Source organism: Mus caroli, unplaced genomic scaffold (genome assembly GCF_978045245.1).
Source record: "Mus caroli unplaced genomic scaffold, Mus_caroli_1 scaffold_4, whole genome shotgun sequence".
Taxonomy (NCBI): domain Eukaryota; kingdom Metazoa; phylum Chordata; class Mammalia; order Rodentia; family Muridae; genus Mus; species Mus caroli.
The window spans coordinates 133,683,076-133,702,895 of record NW_028227259.1 but is presented as its reverse complement, the minus strand read 5'-3'; the positions used below and the strand labels follow the sequence as shown (position 1 = coordinate 133,702,895).

General features: G+C 45.8%; 1 protein-coding gene across 8 annotated transcripts in view; it reads right to left on the bottom strand.

Annotated features, from left to right (window-relative positions):
- Sfswap (splicing factor SWAP) overlaps positions 1–19,820 on the bottom strand; it is a 71,751-nt gene that overhangs the window by 39,914 nt on the left and 12,017 nt on the right. For all 8 annotated transcript variants that reach the window (XM_021163135.3, XM_021163130.2, XM_029477215.2 and 5 more), the window contains 3 exons: positions 18,676–18,901; positions 17,062–17,174; positions 15,796–15,931 (listed from right to left, as the gene is read on the bottom strand). In XM_021163135.3, coding sequence (XP_021018794.1) covers positions 15,796–15,931; positions 17,062–17,174; positions 18,676–18,901 — 475 coding nt within the window. The remainder of the gene's footprint in view (positions 1–15,795; positions 15,932–17,061; positions 17,175–18,675; positions 18,902–19,820) is intronic.

The following is a 19,820-nucleotide window of genomic DNA, read 5'->3' as shown; positions in this document are numbered from 1 at the left end:
ATAAAGATGTTTGAGGCAAAACAGTGTTTGCATGTCTATGTGCCTTCATTTTGTTCTTTCTTTCGTTTTTATGGAAGAGTGTTTTGCCTACATGTTTGTCTCTGCATCAGTGTGTACTTGGCACCCTTAGAAGCCAGAAGATGTTAGATCTAAGACTAGAATTACAGATGGTTCAAATTGAACCTGGATACTCTGAAAGAGAAGCCAGTGCTTTTAACTGCTGAGCCATCTCTCTCCAGCCACTTCCCTTCATTTCTTGTTGCTAAGTCTATCTAACTCATCTCAAGATCTGGTTGATATCAGACTCCAGCTACGTGGGCCTTCCAATACATACTGAAGACTAACAGCTCTGGAATCTTCCAGGTCTTCAGCACCACACTGACTGCTGAAGCAGTTACCAAGTTCTCATTCTCTCTGGTACACAGAGAGCAACTGTTGGACTACCCCACTACTACTGTATAGACTGTTATGACTCCCTTTTAATATATATATGTGTGTGTGTGTATGTATGTATATATATATATATGTTTGTTTGTTTGTTTGTTTGTTTTGTTTTTTGAGACAGGGTTTCTCTGTATAGCTCTGGCTGTCCTGGAACTCACTCTGAAGACAAGGCTGGCCTCGAACTCAGAAATCTGCCTGCCTCTGTCTCCCAAGTGCTGGGATTAAAGGCGTGTGCCACCACCGCCTGGCTCTAGAATATATTTTTATATACATACCTTCTACCTGTTTGCTCCTCTAAAGGCTTAAGACAAACCAAAAGAAAAACCACCAGGTGGGAGTGTTAAACTCTAGGCATGAGAAAGCTTGAGGGGCACTGCAAGTAAAGTCAGATTGCTGTCTGCTGCAGAAGAAGATCCCAGAGCGCCTAACTTCAGGATGTGGAGGAACACAGGTGTAGCCACAGCAAGGGTGGATAGAGTCGACCCAACTTCAGAGACTAGTGTTTCAAGTAATCCTGGAACCCAGACTGGCTCTGGGAGATGGAGTGCAGACATTTTTCATAACAAGTGTGCATTTGACTTTCAAAGTATAGATATGTCCCGCTCTAATTAAAACAAAAACTTAGCATATACTAATTATAATCAAAGAAATAAGAAACATCTTACCATATTCATCACGTTCTTGAACTTACAGCAAAGAGAAAGCACATTACTGATACTTTTCCTCAATACTGGTGATTAAACAAAGAGGTGTGTGTGGTATGTGTGTTAGCGCTACATGCATGTGAGAATGTGGTTATCAGAGCAGGATACTGGGTGTCACCCTCAGTTGTCTACTCATTTTGAGTCAGGGTTTCTCATTAAATCAGAAGCTCACCATTTCAGTTAGGCTGGCAGGCCAGTGAACTCCTGGGGTCTTCCTGTCTCCAACCCCATGGCTGTACTGGCATGTGCAGCCATGTCTGGCTTTTATGTATGTATTTAGGTACCAGACCAAGTGCTCTTAACCACTGAGATGTCCATCTCCCATGTCTTCATTATTAGTTTGAAGCAAACACTCAGTAAGTTGCCCAGGCTGTCCTGGAACTCACTCTGTAGAGCAGGGAGGCCTTGATCTTACATTCTCTTTCCTCAGCCTCCTGAATAGCTGACGTAAAGGCCTAGATCACTTGGCATGGTTCCATGTTCCCTCTCAGTTACTTTCTGCCCCCTACCCGTTCATAAAGGATGTGTGTCAGTTTTCTGGACACTATAGACTCAGCAGTACACGCAGCCAACTGGGTGAGTCATCTGAACAATAGGACAGTTCCCAAGATGGAGCCATAGGATCACGACCCTTGGTGAAATGGTGGTGAGGCTGTTGCTACTATCAAAATGTGAAGAACTAAAACCATCTACTAAATGTGTGGGGCAAACGGCTGCTGACCCAGCACTGTGATGAGGAATTGGCTGGCAAACACAGCTGTACTAGAGAATTTCTACCCAGAACAAATCAATCCACTCTGAAAGCAGACGCAATGAAGGAGATCCTCTTGCCAAATGCCGGCAGAGCAGCAGAATGTGCTAGGAAGGTTTCTTGCCGCTGTTTGAGAAAACTGCTGTGCTAGTCTAAGGCTGACGAGACCTCAGCTGCACCTAGAGTTCATCCTCCCAGACACACAAGCCTCTGGCACATTCCTAGTCGGATTCTGAGTTAGCAAGCACCACTGGCAACCTTGGCTTGATTGCTAATCCTGCTGCCACAACCCCTGTCCCCCCTTTACCCACCCATCTATTTTGCTCTCAGACATCGGCTTTTCCTGATTTATATAATAACTCTCCTGTCACTTCAAATACACTGATGCATCTCTGCATAAAGCTAACAAATGGTATGCTGCAAAGCCAGCTTCTTTTTTTTTTTTTTTTTTTTTTTTTGGTTTTTTCGAGACAGGGTTTCTCTGTGTAGCCCTGGCTGTCCTGGCACTCACTTTGTAGACCAGGCTGGCCTCGAACTCAGAAATCCGCCTGCCTCTGCCTCCCGAGTGCTGGGATTAAAGGCGTGCGCCACCACGCCCGGCCAAAGCCAGCTTCTTAACAAAGCAGATTTCCACTAAAGTGTGCAGGGCTTCATATAAAGCCAGGGGAACACTGCTTAGGTCAATGAGGGTTCACTGAGACTGTTACCAGTGACGTCACAACCATCTTAGTGGGTGCACACACACACTCCAAGATATAATCCTAATGTAAAACTCCCTGACATTGTCCTCTTTAGAACACATCTCTGTGGGTAACTGACACATAGATACTTAGATAAGTTACCTCACAATTTGAGACTGAGAGTAGAGGCTGGTAAACATTTGTAGAAAAGACAGACGTGCCGGGCGTGGTGGCGCACGCCTTTAATCCCAGCACTCGGGAGGCAGAGGCAGGCGGATTTCTGAGTTCCAGGCCAGCCTGGTCTACAGAGTGAGTTCGAGGACAACCAGGGCTATACAGAGAAACCCTGTCTCAAAAAACCAAAAAAAAAAAAAAAAAAAAAAAACCAAAAAAAAAAAGGACAGATATTGGTAGACTGGAAAGATGGCTCAGTGGGTAAAGGTATCTCAGCTTGCCAAGCCAGACCACCTGAGTTTGATCTCCAAGAGCCATCCATACTGTAGGAGAGACCTAATTCCTACAAGTTATCCCTGAACTTCCATTTTTATGCCATGACATACTCACAGCCACACATACACAGATACACAAGAAATTTACAATGTAACAAAAAGAAAGACATAGATTATGTTTCTGTGTACCTCCAGGTAAAACTGAAGACATTATTAGATCTTTATATGATGTGAGAGAAATGAAAACAAACAGGCAGTTTTTCCTTCTTGTCATCTGCCCACCTTGGTCTCCTGACTGCTAGGTAACTACAGACATGTGTGTGCTGATATACTCAGCTCCAAATGTCCACTTTGGTGGAACTAACACTATCATCAAAGCTGCTGCCCCGAGACTGTTACTTCCATCCGTCTGGGTGTACTAGTGAAGAGAGAGGATCTTCTTGGGTTAGCCTCATCTAATAGGGCTTGAGTTTGGTGTCCCTTGTAACAAATCATCTTCAAACCACAGGCTACACACACATGTCTCTTGCAGATATGGGCTGCTGAAAGCACACTGACAATCTGGCCAAGGGCTGCAATCTTGGAACTTTCTATAGAAACACTTGTCTTTGTTTTCTCAAAGTCTTCCTGGAAGCAGAAAAAGTCAGTGGAATAACAGCTCTTTTTGATCCCACCCACAACTGTGACTTTCTTGATTTTGTTTGTTTTCAGACAGGTCTCACTCTGTAGGCTTGCCTGGCCTTGAACTTGTGGCAATCCTTCCCTGTTTTCGAGCTCTTTTCTAGCCTCATGATGTCAGTGGCTGTACCCCAATGGCTTACAGATCTACTCCTCAGCACTGCAATGCTGTACTCAATTTGTCAGTCTGCACCACTGGGACCAAAACCCCAGGCTTAAAGTCCACAGGGGAGGAATGAACTCATCTAGGCTCACGGTTTCAGAGCTGCTTAGTTCACACTATGGTGAACCAAAGAAAGGACTATGGAAAGAAGTCAGGACAAACGCCATGTCCTTCAAAGGCTCCATCTTCTCCTTTCCATCCTTCCCAATAATGCTGTCATATCCATAGTCATCAAGAAACTAATTCCAGATTAGATCAGAGCCCTGACAACCTATTCAGCTGTGGAGACAGTCACACATCCACTGCTGTGTCCAATAGTGTCCTTCACTATCCCCTGCAGTCTCTCAGGAAACACTCGCCAGGCAGCCAGCAGTATGCTTTGCTCCCCTCCAGCACTCTTACAGCACAACCAAACTGACGATCCAGGGCCCGAGACCCAACACCAGTTACATCTCTCACTCCCATGTATCTAGCAATGTAGCCACTTCCACAAGGAGGCATAACAAAGCATAACTCAGGCAAACCTGTAGGTGACTGGCTGGGAAGGCTTGCTCTGAAGCACCACAGCCCAGCTTGCTGCCAGAAGTGGTCATTTTTCATGAATATGTTTTGCCCAGACCAGTCTCAGGATGGTTATTACCATAGTAATCTCAGAGTCAATGAGCAACTCCACACCCTCTTTTCCCTGACAACAGATGCCTGTTGCTATCTGCATGCTGCAGCAGGTTCTATGAGGTAAGTGGATCTCCCTTACCTCTGCAAGGCCCTGCTTCCTTCACACTAGAAATGTACACTCGGGGGAGGCCATGATGTCTTGAGCACATCTGTTGGCACCAACAGTCACTGTCACTGCTGAGTCATTCCTTCTCAGGACGGCAAAGTTCACAGAGTGGATACTGCAAAGCTTTAGGGTCCCCAGAGGTGGTAGAGGGGAAAACAAAGCTGAGAACCCAAGTTTCTCTTTTCCATGCAGTCAGTTCAGGTCTTTAGATTCCTTGCTTCACCCTCTGAACTCAGGTACCTGACTCTCAGGAATTCCCAAAAGATCCCTTCCTAGTCCAAAGCAGTCAGCGCTTTCTGATACAGAATCTTCCACTGCAGAGGGTAAACATAAAGTCAGGTAGCCTCCAAACTCCTTATTTTGCACTGCCTACAGCTTTCAAATAGAGGGATGTCTCTGTCCTCATCTCTGCAAGTGTGTAAGAAACTTGATAATTGGCTCACCACACTGATTCGAGGATGTCCCATCACAGCGGACAATTGCCATGGTCTGCATTTAAAATAGGGCGCATACACCATGATATATCTGAGAAAATGAACATTACTTTCCACATTAGTTCATCTGCCCTGTTGAGGCTTCCAGACAACCCAGTGCCTTACAAAATATCTCCATAGCCAGGGAGATGGCTCTCTTATGAAGTGCTTTCACACTAAGCATGAAGACCTGTGTTTAAGTCCCAGAACCTAAAAAAATGCATAATGAAGTGGTAAATACTTATAAGCGTTAAGTTAGGAAAGTGGTACCAAGAGGATGGATCCCTGGGACTCTAGCCAGGCTGTCTAGCCTACTTGGTGAGCTCCAGGCTACTAGCAACATTGTCTTAAAGTGTCTTTAAGAAAGACTAGCTTTGACATCAGCCTGAAAATGGGAACTGGAATGACTTCTGCAGTGAGCATGAAGGTCACATCTGGGCCACCAGATGCATCTACAGCGTCCAACATGTTTAAAAAATGTTTCTTTTCTTGGATTAGACTTTCTTCCTGAAAAGCCTCTCTGAACTAAGTTAAAACTTACACAGTGCATGTGAGCCATCCATCCATGTGGAAATCAGAAGCCAGCACATGTATGTATCTTCCTCAGTTGACATTCTCCTTAACTGCTTTCCACCTTATCGTCTGAGCCAGGGTTTCTTACAGGCCGCACTGTTTACTCCCTAGGCATAGCTGTCTCTCTGTTCCTGACGGTGGGTATGAGGCTTAGCTGCTTTAAGCTCTGGCCACTGAACCTTCCTTTCTGTGATGGACTGTGATCTGCAATAGTGAATTGCACACATCCTATCCCTCTCCAGGTGTTTTTTTCCAGGACATCTTATCACATCGACAGAACAGCTAGGCCAGAAGCTAAGTAAGTACAGATGACTGGGCATTGTCAGTCAAGCAGGGGTCAGTGTGGGCTGTTATCTGTTCTCTCACAGACCCCGGGCCCCATTCATATATTTAAACAACTCAAGAGAAAAAAACAAACAAAGAAGGAAAATAGTTATTTTACAATATGGAAAATATGTGGTTCTCACATCCTAATGGCTACACAGTTTTTGTATTGTTTCTCTGATAGCATTTCATGTAGAACTTCTAATCCTCCTGCTTCTACCTCCTGGCTTATACCAAAATATTATTATTATCCAAGTATCTTGTCTGTGGTGACATGTTTGGAAATGTGTACTCCTGACTTCTAAGAAAGTCTAGCCCTGCCCCCACCGTACAGCTTAGAAAGAGGACTGAAACACAAACACAGAAGCAACGCAGCATGAACAGGATTGACCACAGAAGACAGAAATAATCACCTGATGCCAAAGAGAGGCAAGCCACAAGCAGAGAACAGGACACTCACAGGGAAAGGAGGCACAGACCAACAGCCAGAAAGTGGTACTGAAAGCATCCGACTAATGGGACTGTGAGCTTCCTACTGAAGGGACACATGGGAAATGCAGACTGACTAAGCAACTGACACTGAAGGCAGAGGCATTGGCATTGGCAGGTGCCCAAGTGCAAACAGCACATAGCTAGTGGGTAGGCAGACAATGCTGAAGCCTCTTCCTGAACACAGGGCTGAGTCACTATGCTGTAGGTGCATGTGGCTCAGCAGAGGCTGTGTTGCAATGTATGTCAAAAGGCAGCCAACATGTTCAAACATAAAAGAATTTAAGAGAACAGCATCAGACCCAGCAGAAGAAAACCAGTCAACTAGTAACACTAGTGCCTGCCAGCCGAGGGTCCTCTGTGGTATCAAGAGTTACGCTGGGCTCTGGTTCACAAGGCTCCGAGGGACAGAAACTGTTATCTGAAAACCTCACACCCAGACCTGGACTTGGTCTTCTTTTATATGAAGGCTGAAGGCTGGCTTTTTTCTTTCCTTTGAAACAGTCTCACTCTCTATATGTGTCAGGCTGACTTTAAATGCAAGAGCTTCCTGCCTCTACTTCCTGAGTCCTCTGAGTCCAGTAGCTACCAGGTAGCCTACCAGTTACCAGTGCTCATCTGTTTTACCTAAATCTCTGAAGAGCCCTTGAAAACACCTAGCTTATGAGACTCAAACTGTCCAAGAGATGAATCACATAAGCAACTCAACTGGAGATACTGTGCTGGAAAAAACAATCCAGTGAGCCACAGACTGAGGCTAAGCAAGCGGGAATTACAGTTAGAGACAGAACACACACATTCCTCATATGCTCTCTCAACATGAATCGAATAGTCCTAACAAAAACTAGGAACAGGGCTAAGCAAAGGGAAAGTGAGCCCAGGGCCTGGAGATGTGCTAGGCAAAGGCTGCTCCTCTGAGCTAGAAACCCTGGGAAGGAAATGACTTCACAGGGACTCATCCCCTCTCACACAAAACCATGCAACTTCACCTCCTGTCCTTACGGGGGCCGGGGCTGAACCCGAGGTGCTCCACCTCTAAGCTACATCCCCCACCTCTGGATCTCTACTCTGAACTAGAAAGAGACCTTCCAGGGCTGGCTTCTTGAGTGGTGACAGCTACACCTAGAGTTTAGCTCTGTGTTTGGATCCCAGGATCTGTGGTTGAACCCCAGGAAAATCTTCCCACCATAACCCCCACCGCTTAAGTTTTGCCGTGCAGCTACAGGCAGGTCATCCCTCTCCTCTGTGGTGAGGTAGTTCCACGGCCACACCTTCCTTGCTTCTTCCTACCTTTCTAGACTAACAACTACACTGTCTACAAAAGACAATACCACTGTCACAGCCACCCAGCTGTGAAACACTGGCACAGGGACCAATGAGCTGGCTGAGTGGGCAGAGGCTTGCTGCCAGGCCTGACAACTGAATTTGATTCCTGGGACCCACAAGGGCGGACAGAACTGACTGCTGCAGGGTACCCTTGGAACGCCCTGCATGTACTATGCTGTGATAATACACATAAAATAAATTTTAAAAATATGGTAACAAAATGTAAACTAGGATAGGCTCGGGAAATGGCTTAGCAGGTAGAACTGCTTGTGCACAGGCCTGATGCACTGAGGTTGATTCTGAGAACCCAGGCCAAGGTAGAAGGGAAGAACTGACCCCACAAGATTGTCCTCTGACCTTCCACAAGAACACTGAGGCACATGTGTATCCTTGCTCACATGCAATCATGCATACACACAGAAAATTCAGTCACAAGGAATACTTTAGTTATTTATAGAACATTACAGAAAGCATTGTTGGCTCTGACAGTGGACAATATTTCAGCATTAATGCCTCTTGCATAATTTAATTATACTCTTCTATAAGAATTTATTGCAAAGTAGCCAAGTAATAATAGAATAGGGCTTGAAAAATGGTTTACCATCAAGTTAAGAAATAAAAGTAATTGTTAATTTTATACATCTTCACTTAAAGAGCTTCTAGAAGAAATTTGATCAAATAAAAAGTAAGATGTTCTTCCCAGGCTGCCCAAATCTGGGGAAATTAGTGAGAAGCAAGCCCAGGAGCCGGGTGTGTCCTGAGCTCCTAAGTAAGCACCAAAGGAAAGAAGAGCCGCTAGCTTTGCTAGCAGAGACCCACATGGCCGCGTGCCTAGACACGCGAATGTCCCAGCCATGAGAACTCACTCAGCAGTGGAACCCTAGACATACCTGAACACTCGAGGCTGGCATGCAGATCAGTGGTACAGTGTTTCTTCTAACATGAGTGAAGCCCTACGTTTCTCCCCAGCACCACCTAAGACCTGGTGTGACAGTGGATGTCTGCAATCCTAGCTTGTAGAGATGGAGACAGGAGAGCAGAAAGTTCAAGGTCATCCTTGGCTACAAGGCTGAGTTTGAGGAAAGCTGGGGTTACATGAGACCCTGCCTCAAAAAAAAAAAAAAAAAAACCAAGACAAAAATCTGCATGTTTGTTGGCAAGGAGCTGTTCAAAGAGGCAGATACACAAGCTACCCCTCCACCTCAGCTTCTTTCTCCCAGTTCTCAATGACACTGTATAGCTTCAGACACCTACACAGACGTCCCTTCCACCTCATGCTGGCCTTCTTCCCCAGCATCTCTACTTCCTCAGAAGCCACACACTCTATGGGCCCCCAACAGTGCAGACAGCTCTATTCAAGCTCCAGTGCTCAGGAGGCGGGCAGGGGAGCAAAATATTCATGTAGCTACTGCTATGCTTCAGTAGCGAGAGGCACCTCAGCCTCTGGCTATCACTGAAGTCTTAGACTGGGTATCCTTGGACACTAACAGGACATGCTTTGGATGTGCATGTTTGAGTCTTATACCTAATGCCATTCATACCGCCTGCTTACCCCATAATCCCACTAATAAAACCACTGCCCATCAGCTTCCTCTTTGCTGCAGTGACATCTGTTTCTCCATTCAGGCCCTTTGGTTAAGATGCCCATTTCTGTGGCCTCCAACCCAACTCTGCCCTGTGGGGCCTCCCTGGGTAAGCCCTTGTGCAGCAGCTGGGGAACAGCTGAGCAAAACCTTTAAAATGACATACACTCATTTTCACCTCATTTATCTGAAGTGGCTCTGAGGGGATTGCCACTTATATCCCACCTGTGAAACTTATTTGTACACTAAACATTTCCCCCATTTCCTTAATAGTTTCATTAAAAACAAAAATGCATTCGTAGACGTAATCAAGTGTTGACTATGGTTTAAAGTAGAAGGCCTTTCCTCCTGGCCCAGCCTCTCCTTAGGAGAACTCATCTGGCTCTCAAACTCAGAAGTCAACTGGTGGACAGCCACAGGCTCTGGCTCGCTGTTTTCCAGACACTGCTCTTGAGCCCTGGCTGTGCCCACTTTCCTCTGCACTTCCTGTTGCAGAGACAGCCAGTGCTGGGCTGTCTGTGCTAAGCCTGTAGGCGCTCCCCGAGGGGCAGTGGTTTCCGCCTGCAGGTAGCTGTGCCATGGCACACCAGGCAGAGGGGGCTCCACTTTGCAAGGCTGAGATTTTGCTTTTTACCACATTTTCTCTTAAACAATTTCTTTTCAGTTAAACTTACTATAATTATGTATCTGGTTAAATTTTATGCCAACACACAATTTAAATAAGAAGAGAATTGCTGTTTCTGTGAATTTAAAGTGGAATGCTTTGGAAAAATAGGATAAAAAGCCAAGTGCTTTAAAAAGCTACTGTGCAATTACAGGAGGAAAAGAAACTGTTGAGGCTCCAAATAACAAAATAAAAAGCCTACACTGCAGGGCTGGAGCATTGGGAGCCTGCTTCCCACGAAACCCTGACTGGGAGTGGGGATGAGGAAGGTGGGGGACATGCTTTGCTGGAGCCTAAGGAGCAGCTGTAGCCCAGAGTTGAAAGGGTGGAGAAGAGCACATACGAGCTCTTCAAAAGAAAAGACGGTGGGCCAGTGAGACAGTGAAGGCGCTCGCCCGCTCACCCTCTCACCGGCCCTCTCACCCCCAAGCCTGCCTGCCCACCCTACAAGCCTAGCAACTGAAGTCTGGTCCCAGAATCCAGGAAAGAGAACCAACTCCACTCAAGTGTTCTCTCACATGTGTACGTATGTATGTGCTCACAGTGTGTGAGCGTGTGCATGCATGTTCGTGCATGTGCGCACATGTACACATACGGATAATAAATAAAACAATGTTAAAAAGATAAAGAACAAGCCCAGCAGGCAGGGCTAGCCGGCCTGGCGACAGTGGCTCTGCTCTCTGAAAACTGATCAGATCCACACTACCATCTGCAGACCTGTTTTCACTACATTTGTTGTTTTTAAGGCATGAACTATTTCATGGACTTCCAATAGCAAGTCACATTTTGCCATGTCTCCTTGTATTAGACTTCTTTCAAGTTTCTCATATACTGCTACTGTTGTTTAGATAACCAGAGAATTTTCTAAAGGAAGAAAAGAAAAGACCTCTACAAATCACCTTAGGTTTTACTTGACCATTGCAATGTGGAATCTTAAAATACAATAGAAATAATTATTTTCAATGTTTCATTCAGAATATAATAAATTTGCATTCTGTATGTACAGATGGCAAAAATCAAGGCCTGCAGAAGTACAGCAACTCATACAGAAAGGGTCTCACTGTACAGCACCATTGCTGGCTTGGAACTTTGTACACCGGGCAGGCTTTGAATTCAGAGGTCCACCTGTCTCTGTCTTCCAGGTGCTGGAATTAAAGGTACAAGCCATCAGACTTGAGATTTGCTTTATGTATGTATTTATGTATGTGTGTTTCTATGTGTGTTTGTGACTGCAGAGGTCAGAAGAGGGTGCTGGGTCCTGTGGAGCTGAAGTTATACCCTCCTGACATGGGTGCTGGGAAGTACACTCTGGTCCTCTACAAGGGTAATATGTGCTCCTAACTGCTGACCCAGCTCCTCAGGCTTCTTAACGTTTTCAAAGTTACTCAGCAGTAACCGAGAGCCTTGTGCATTCCTAGAGTAATGCATGAGAGCACAGTGGTTAAGAGCACCAACTGCTCTTCCAAAGGTCCCGAGTTCAAATCCCAACAACCACATGGTGGCTCACAACCATCCATAGTGAGATCTGACACTCTCTTCTGGAGTGTCTGAAGACAGCTACAGTGTACTTACATATAATAAATAAATAAAATCTTAAAAAAAAAAAAAAAAGAGAGAGAGAGAAAGAGAGAAGCAGAGGAGCACGCCAGGCCTGACCTTCATCCACAGGGGGATCCACATGTACAGAGGCAAGGCTGTTTAACACACCAGTACAGCAAACACAAAGTGAGCCAGCTTGGAAAGCAGGGCACACATGGGCCTGGGGAGCCATCATGACCCTCTCTGTCCTAACCACAGCAGTCTTGCACATCTTTCATAATCTTTAACTATCCTCTGTGTCAACCTATCTGTCAGCCAGACAAGTTGCAACAGAAACCAGGCACACTCACTCTGTGCAGAGTCCTGACATTGCTACCCAAGGCTCCACAGTCACAGGTGCTCCCTGCTCCTGTCCTGTCTGCTAAGTAGTAAGGCTTGGTGGACACTTGCCAAGGCAAAAGCAAGGTTATCGAATGATGGTGATCATTCACACATATGCATGAGTCTCTCTCCAAGTGTCATTCCACCCCTCTCTGGAACGCCGTGGGAAAGAAGGAATTCCCAAGAGTCTGCTAGATTTAACCCTGATACAAACTGGGATAAGCCACAGGCGCTGTCTGTAGGCAAGGTTCGGAACATTACAATCAATTACCCAACTGTGAAAGTGTATAGTAGAGCACACGTGCCAGCCACAGACTATGAGGGCTCCTGGATGAAGTGCTTGCGGTGCAAGCTTGATAACCAGAGTTCTATCCCCAGACCCTAGTAAAAGTGGAAGAGAACTGACTCCACACACATCACTCCATCATACACTCACAGGAATGCTAAGGAAAAAAAAAAGATGTTGAAAATAAAAAGAACAGTGGGAAAAAGGCTGGCGGCACTCTGTACAGTACTCAACAGCTTTTTCTGTTAACACTTAAGCAATCTAATCACTGTATGTGGATAAATTTACCACAAAGGAACTAAAATCAACAGCCGTGATTGGTTTTCCTCTACTTGGCTGGATTTACGTGCTGTCCTAACAGTTGGCTACAAACCAAGTTCTACCCAACTAAGCAGAGCCAGAGCTGCTGCAAATGACCAGCAACGGGCCAAAGGAACCAAAAATTTCATATTCTGGCCACTTCACAGCAGGAGTGACAAAGCCTATGCCAGAGATTTGGACTCAAGCAACTCTAGCAGCCTAACTAGCCATAAGACAGGAGAAACAAGCTGAAACAGATACCCACAGATTAAGTACAGAGGGAGGCAAGAGTTCCAGACAGGTGCCTGGCAGAACTACAACCCTGGAGAGACCAAGGCTGTTCCTAACTGCAATCCCACAGCCAAGGATGCTGGGACTTTTCTGATGAATTTTGGGCAGTTTCATTGAGACCCAGATTCTAAGCTCTAGCCACCGACCTGGCTCTGCTACAGTACCAGAGTCCATCTGTTGTATTAAGTGATTTTCTTGATCCTAGGCAGAGGGCTGTGTGGCTCCGAGGGCTGTGGTCCTTGTAGCTGATAATAGGAGCATATCTGAAACCCACCAGCCCTATGTTAATTTGTTTGCTTTCACCAACTCCAGATATCTAAACAGCCCACTCTTTCTTATGTCCAGGACAATTCATCAAGGCCTGATGTCCATTTTGGTCAAGGGCAGTGTGAACAGGACTAGACCTCAAGTAGAATACACCAAGCCTGGGATTCCCTCAGAGCCAGAGGAAGGACTGTGGGGTCCTAGGGCCCTGTCTCGAATCTGCATGGTCCTCTGATATCCCACACTGGTAAAGTTTGTCTCAGGCCACTGTTCCCACTGTACTGCACATGCCGAGTCACCCACCACATGGCTGTGATGAGTCAGCTTGCTCTACCATCCTCCTTGGGCCACAGGGTCTTGGCACAGTGCCACAGCTAACCTCTGTGTGTAACTGTTCACCCTTTAATGATGGAATTAGCTTCACTATCCCCAATTTCTACTACTTTCTTCTATCTATGGCTATAAAAGGATACAGGAACATGAATAGACAATGCATTTGAGTCTTGGAACAGGAATATAGGAATGGGCAAGATAAATGCCTTGGTCCGTGAAGTGCTTGCTGCGTAAGCATGAAGATCTGACTTTGGATTCCTAGTACCCATGTAAAAGCTGGGTACTGTGACTTGTGCCTGGGAGGTAAATACAGGACCCCCAGGGTTTACTGGCCAACCGGTCTAGTTAAATCAGTGAGCAATCTTGTCTCAAAAAAAGGTGGAGAGTAATCCAATCCAAGAAGGAACCCAACATTCACACATGTACACACACAGCTTCAAACACACACACACACACACACACACACACAAGAACAAACACATATGTGTATATAACACCTCCCTCCCTCCCTAACTCTACGAATACACACTTAGAAAAAAAAAAAAACAGAAAAGCAGGAAACAGGCGTCTATAACGTGGGAGTAGGTACCAGCACAGCACTCCCTCTCTGGAGTACAAGCAGCCTGCTTGGCAGAACCTCCTGCCACCACTGATTAGGTCCTTCATTAGCTTTCCCTGGGGTTGTACAGGGCACGGGACAGGCAGGCTCTGCACCTGGACCTCTTCCCAAGCTTGCACATGAACCAGCAGTAACCTCCAGAATGCTGCTAGGTGACTGCTGCTGTGGGCTAGGTGGCAGGACATGGAACATGCAGCCAGCCCCTCAACACCTCAATTTCATCATTTAAAGAAATGGTCTAAGTTCCAGCCCAGGTTTTCTAGGATATACTCACAAGGTTCATAAATTGATTTTTTTTTTTAAATAAGGTCTCAGTCTGTTAGCCCAGGCTCACCTGAAACTCAAGAGATCTACCTGCCTTTGCCTCCCGAATGCTGAGATTATAAAGGCCTGTGCAGAGCCGGGCGTGGTGGCGCACGCCTTTAATTCCAGCACTCGGGAGGCAGAGGCAGGCGGATTTCTGAGTTCGAGGCCAGCCTGGTCTACAGAGTGAGTTCCAGGACAGCCAAGGCTACACAGAGAAACCCTGTCTCGAAAAAACCAAAAAAAAAAAAAATAAAAAAAAAAAATAAAGGCCTGTGCTACCACATCTGGCAAGTAACTGATTTTTATAGTCTTGTCACTTTATTACATCAAAATGCCACATCTGTATTGACCAGTGTAGAGACAGAAGTGCAGAGGAACTAGCATATATATAGACTGTTCAGCCTCAATATGGCAGCTCCATCTTCAGTACCAGACCCCATTCCACAGCATCTCATTTCACATGAGGAATGCAGTCTGCAGCAGGCCACCACAGCACAGGCTGAGCCTTCTTTGCTCAAGGTGGCTCTTTCACACAACACTCAGAACAGCAATGAGGCCTGACACTGAACCTAGGACAGATATTCTGATCACTCTCCAGAGTGCTCCCCTTCAATGCTTAGGAAGACAAGAGAGCAGCAACCACAAGATTCCAAAGAAACAAAATCCCCTACACATTACAACCAACTCTCTCTAGTCTTAGGTCCCACACCCACTATTCAAGCAGTTCGGATACAAAATACAAAAAGGAAATAGTGCATTTGTAATGAACAGGCATTAATTTTTCCTTATCACAATACCTTGGAACAATACAGCATTAACAATTATTAAGATAGCATCCATAGTGTATTACAAGTTCTCCACACAGGACTCTTGAGTCTGTGAGAGAAACCTTAGGTTTTCCTATCTGTTGGGGGCAAGTGATATCACTGCCCAGTAGAAACAGAGGGTTGACCATCCATGCACAGCAATTGTGACAAGCGACCCCACATTTTCTCATCCCTTCTTGCTGTTCTCAACAAAACTGTGTCTGCCTAATCCTGTGCTGGTCCCAGGGCATTCTCAGAGCACCAAACAACTCTAGAGCACAGCACACTATGCTATCTTCCCAGTCTCCGCTTTTGTCAGTCTTAACAAGTCTGAGCTTTGTTCAGCACAGCAACGTTTTGAAACCTAGGTGCTACTTTCCAGCCTCTGCTGCTTACTCTTCTGCCCTTGCCTGACTCTTCCTGTCAAGAATGCAGAGTCACAGGCCAGGCAACCATGCCTCCAGGTCCCTCCCTCCTGGACCACAGAGGAGGTCTGGGGAGTGATAGCTCCGCACCAATGCAGGAGAGCATGAGAAGCAGGGTGGTGGCTGCATGCTGGACATACAACAGGGTACGTTGGGTACTCACAGTCTGCCGTGTACTCCACCTGGGAGGGCTGAGCAGGTGTGCCATCTGCAGTGGGTGGGGCTGGAGCTGAGCTGTCAGCTTGTGCTTTACGGACAAGGGCTGCTAGAGGATGATCCGGGTCTACCACCTTCAAGGGCTAAGAACAGAGAAGACATTTGGCCTTAGCACTTTCGACATTCTGAACCATATACAACTTTGCTGTTGAGAAGAGACTCAACCTTATGGTACTGTCGGCATGCCTTAAGAAAACCTTAGTACACATTCAGATACAGTGAAAGCTGCCACTGTAGAGGCAGAGTCACTTACATCAGACCCAAGAAAAAAACAGGAGCAGAGAGGCCATGGAGGCAGAACTGCATGTATGAATCCAGTGTCAGAAGCACGCCTGAGCACAAGAGCACTCCCATAAGCACAATTGCCTTGATGCTGCCTGCTCAGTGCCGGTCTACTGGCTCAGTATAGCTCCTGTAACTCTCCTCCTTGCGCCTCTAAAAACCACCATCCTCAATCCCTCCTCTGAACATGGTTCCATCTGTGAGAGCACACACCCAAACGCAACCTTCTTGGCAAGAGCCACTGTTATTTAGGCTGGGGACACACAGAAAGGTTCTATCCAGTTGAGGCCAAGTGCTCCAGCTGGCTGTGAGTACCAGAAGAACTAAGTGGGTTTCATCTCCGTAACAACTTCTAGGCAAAGAGCAAAGGAAACATCAAGACCCAACAGCGACTCACCAAAGTGTGCATGACAAACTCACAACCTTCAAACTCTCTTAGTGGAGCTTCTCATCAACAGCTCTCACCTCCTTAATCAAGAGCCAGTCCTCCCAGACATCAGCTACACTCTGTGTCTGTGTCTTCTACATCACAAATGACAGTCTCATAGAGATGAGAGGAGGGCCAGAGCAAAGCATGTCTTTAGGAACTGTTTATGAAGGGAACCAAGGCTCCAGGAAGAAGACATTTAAAAACCTAGAAAATCCAATCCTACTAAATTCCAATCAACAGAACATAACAGCTTCCAAATCTTCACCGACACTATTTATATAATAAAACAGCCATCGCTTGCTTGTGAGACCTGTAATGCAGGCATGAAGGAAAGCAAACGCTTCATCACCACATGGAACAGAGAAATGCAGACACCTCGGTGGTAAAAAAAGATACAGCTGTACCATAGGAAATGGCAGCCTTTGTGTTTCCAAACGTAAAGGAATAGCCATTTCCTGACAGTGTAAACACAGCCTAGTGAGGGAGGGAGGAGATAAAGACCTTCATCAGCTCTTCCAGGCGGCTGCTCTTCTTGGAAGCAAAGAGAGACGGGTGCAGGTAACTCCCATCTTCCTCATCATCTTCCTCTTCGTTGTCAGAGGTTGGCCCAGACTCTGGAATTGAATTCAAGATGTTTACTATCAGGTTTGATGGCACACACTTGTAATCCCAGCATTCAAGAGGCAGAGGCAGGTAGACAGTCACAAGTCTCTGGGCCAGCCTAAGACTCTACCTCCCAAAATTTATCATTTTGGTTTAATTGTTAACATGTGTCGAATCATCACTCTATTCTATAACTATGCTCATCGAGATCATATTTAAAGAGATTCTGCTTGGTGGTAGATACTTGTAACTAATCCTAGCACTGGGAATTGGAAGTGAAAGGATCAGAGTTCAAGGCCAGCCTGGGGTTCATTAGCTACAGTTCCAAAGACCAAAATAAACACAGGGCTAGAGAGATGGCTCAGCAGTTAAGAATATAACTCTAGCTCCAGGGGACTCAAAACCTTGGCTTCCATTGGTACCCAAACATATGTGGCAGAGACTCAAAAAGACACGAACACATACATGTAAATATATATGCCCCCCTCCCCTGAAAAAACCCAAGGTTTGTGTGTGGCCCTGGCTATCCTGGAACTCGCTCTGTAGGCCAAGTTTGACTTGAACTCAGAGATCCTCTTGCCTCTGCCTCCTAAGTGCTGAGATTAAAGATGTGCATCACTACTGTCTGCCACATCAGAAAACAGATCTTGCCACCTTAAGTAAACAGATAAATCTTACATTAAAAAGACAGACTGACGGACTAACTTTGGGAGTCAGTGAGCTTGATCCCCAGAATTAATCTGGTAAAAGCAGACAACTCCTGCAGATTACCCTCTGACCCCACATGTATGTCATGGTAAGAACAGGCCCACATACAATACAAATAAGTAAGCATGAAAGAAGAGCAACACGGGCTGGGTGTAGCAGCACAGGCCTTTATTCCCAGCATTTGGGAGCCACAGAGAGCTGGGTCTGAGTTTTGAGGCAGTTAGGTCTACAAGGGGGAGTAGGGGAGGGGGAAGGAGGGAGGAAAATGAATACAAATGAGTTGTGGAAAAACTTGAAGGCCGACAAGGGCAGAGTCCTACATAAGTTTTTTTCCCTTGGGTATCTGTACACAAAGCCATGGGTTAATGTTCCTCACGGTTCTAGAGAGAAGGGAGTGCCTCCTCTTCCACTTCCCAGCCTCCCTTTGGCATTGACTGGAAAGCTATGATGGGATTTTTTATATTCAAAATGGGCAAAAACCTTGACTCATGAAAGCAAATATGTCCTATGCACTGTGGTGCAGGCACTTACAGAATAACCCGAGAGTCAAACAGTTTCCTCTGCAAACCGTTAAGCAGCCAAATGAGAGGAAACATTTGCAGCCTGGATGACCACTTGGCTCTCACCGATATTTAACCACATTTCAACCATCTGGAGAGTATGGACTGAGGCTGGAGACCGATGTGCCAGCAGAGCTAAACCGCGGCACAATAATTCAATTCTGGATTTCAGTGTCGCTCCTGTGAGAATGGGGACCTTCTCACTTCCACCCCCAATCCCTCCACCTGACACAGGCCCACATACTTTTCTTCTCCTCGCTCTTGCTCTCAGCTAGCACCGTGTACCGTCCTTCCTTCATGGCTTTCTGGATGAATTTGTAGTAGGGGTTGAGGTAGTGATCAAACCGCAGGAAGTCGAACTGTGAGTTTCGAGCTTGCTTGGCCTTCAGCATGATCTCGAACTGTGCTCCCTGCTTGCATACAAAGTTGGCTGTGCGCTCAATGATGGCATGCATTTTGGCTGTTGGTGGCTAGGGAAAAAGTCATGGTGTCAGTCTATGTGTACACACGTACGTACACACACACACACACACACACACACACACGTTACGTGATTTAATAAAATGAAACAGCTTGGTTTTACTGTTCCAATTTAAGAATAAGATATTTCAAGGCTAGCAAGGTGACTGAGCAGGTGAATACACTGATCACCAGGTCTGACAACTAGAATTCTATTACCAGAATCTATGTGGTGGAAGGAGAGAGCTGACTCCTGCGAGCTGACCTCTGACCTCCACTTGTGTATTGAGGCACATATGTGCCCACAATGTCCCCAGATAAACAAATGTACAATATTTTTAATATCAACAAAGAGAGTTCACACTAGAAAATTGCATGGAAAAAATGCTTATGTAACTTCAGGATCTCATCCTTTATAAAAGTGGCTTAATTTCTCAAATTTAGTGGCTAATTAATAACATCCTCCTCACTTTAAAAAGAAGAAATGTCAAGACCAGCAAGATGGCTTATGGGTAAACAGTATCTGCTGCTAAGCCTGATACCCTGAGTTCAAAATCCCTGGAACCCACATGGTGGAAGAAGTGACCCCTGCAAGCTGTCCTCTGACCTCCACACAGATGAAGTGGTGCACGGTGTCCCCGCCACCACTCAACAAATGAATTGTAATAATGCATTTTTTGAAAGAAGAGCAGTCTCTACAGTTTTAAAGTTATTTGGCTCCTGTATAAACTAAGTTCCATATTAAAGGAAATCAAGTGTGGGACATAGGTCTTGATGAAGATTTTCTCCAGCTCTGGCTTAACAAAGATTCATTTGCAAAACAGGCCATTTTATATAAACATGTCAAAGACCAAGGATCACTTCAACATGCCCTACAGAGGCAGACAGGATTGCACCACACAGGCTCTTGGTGGACCAGGTCAACTCACT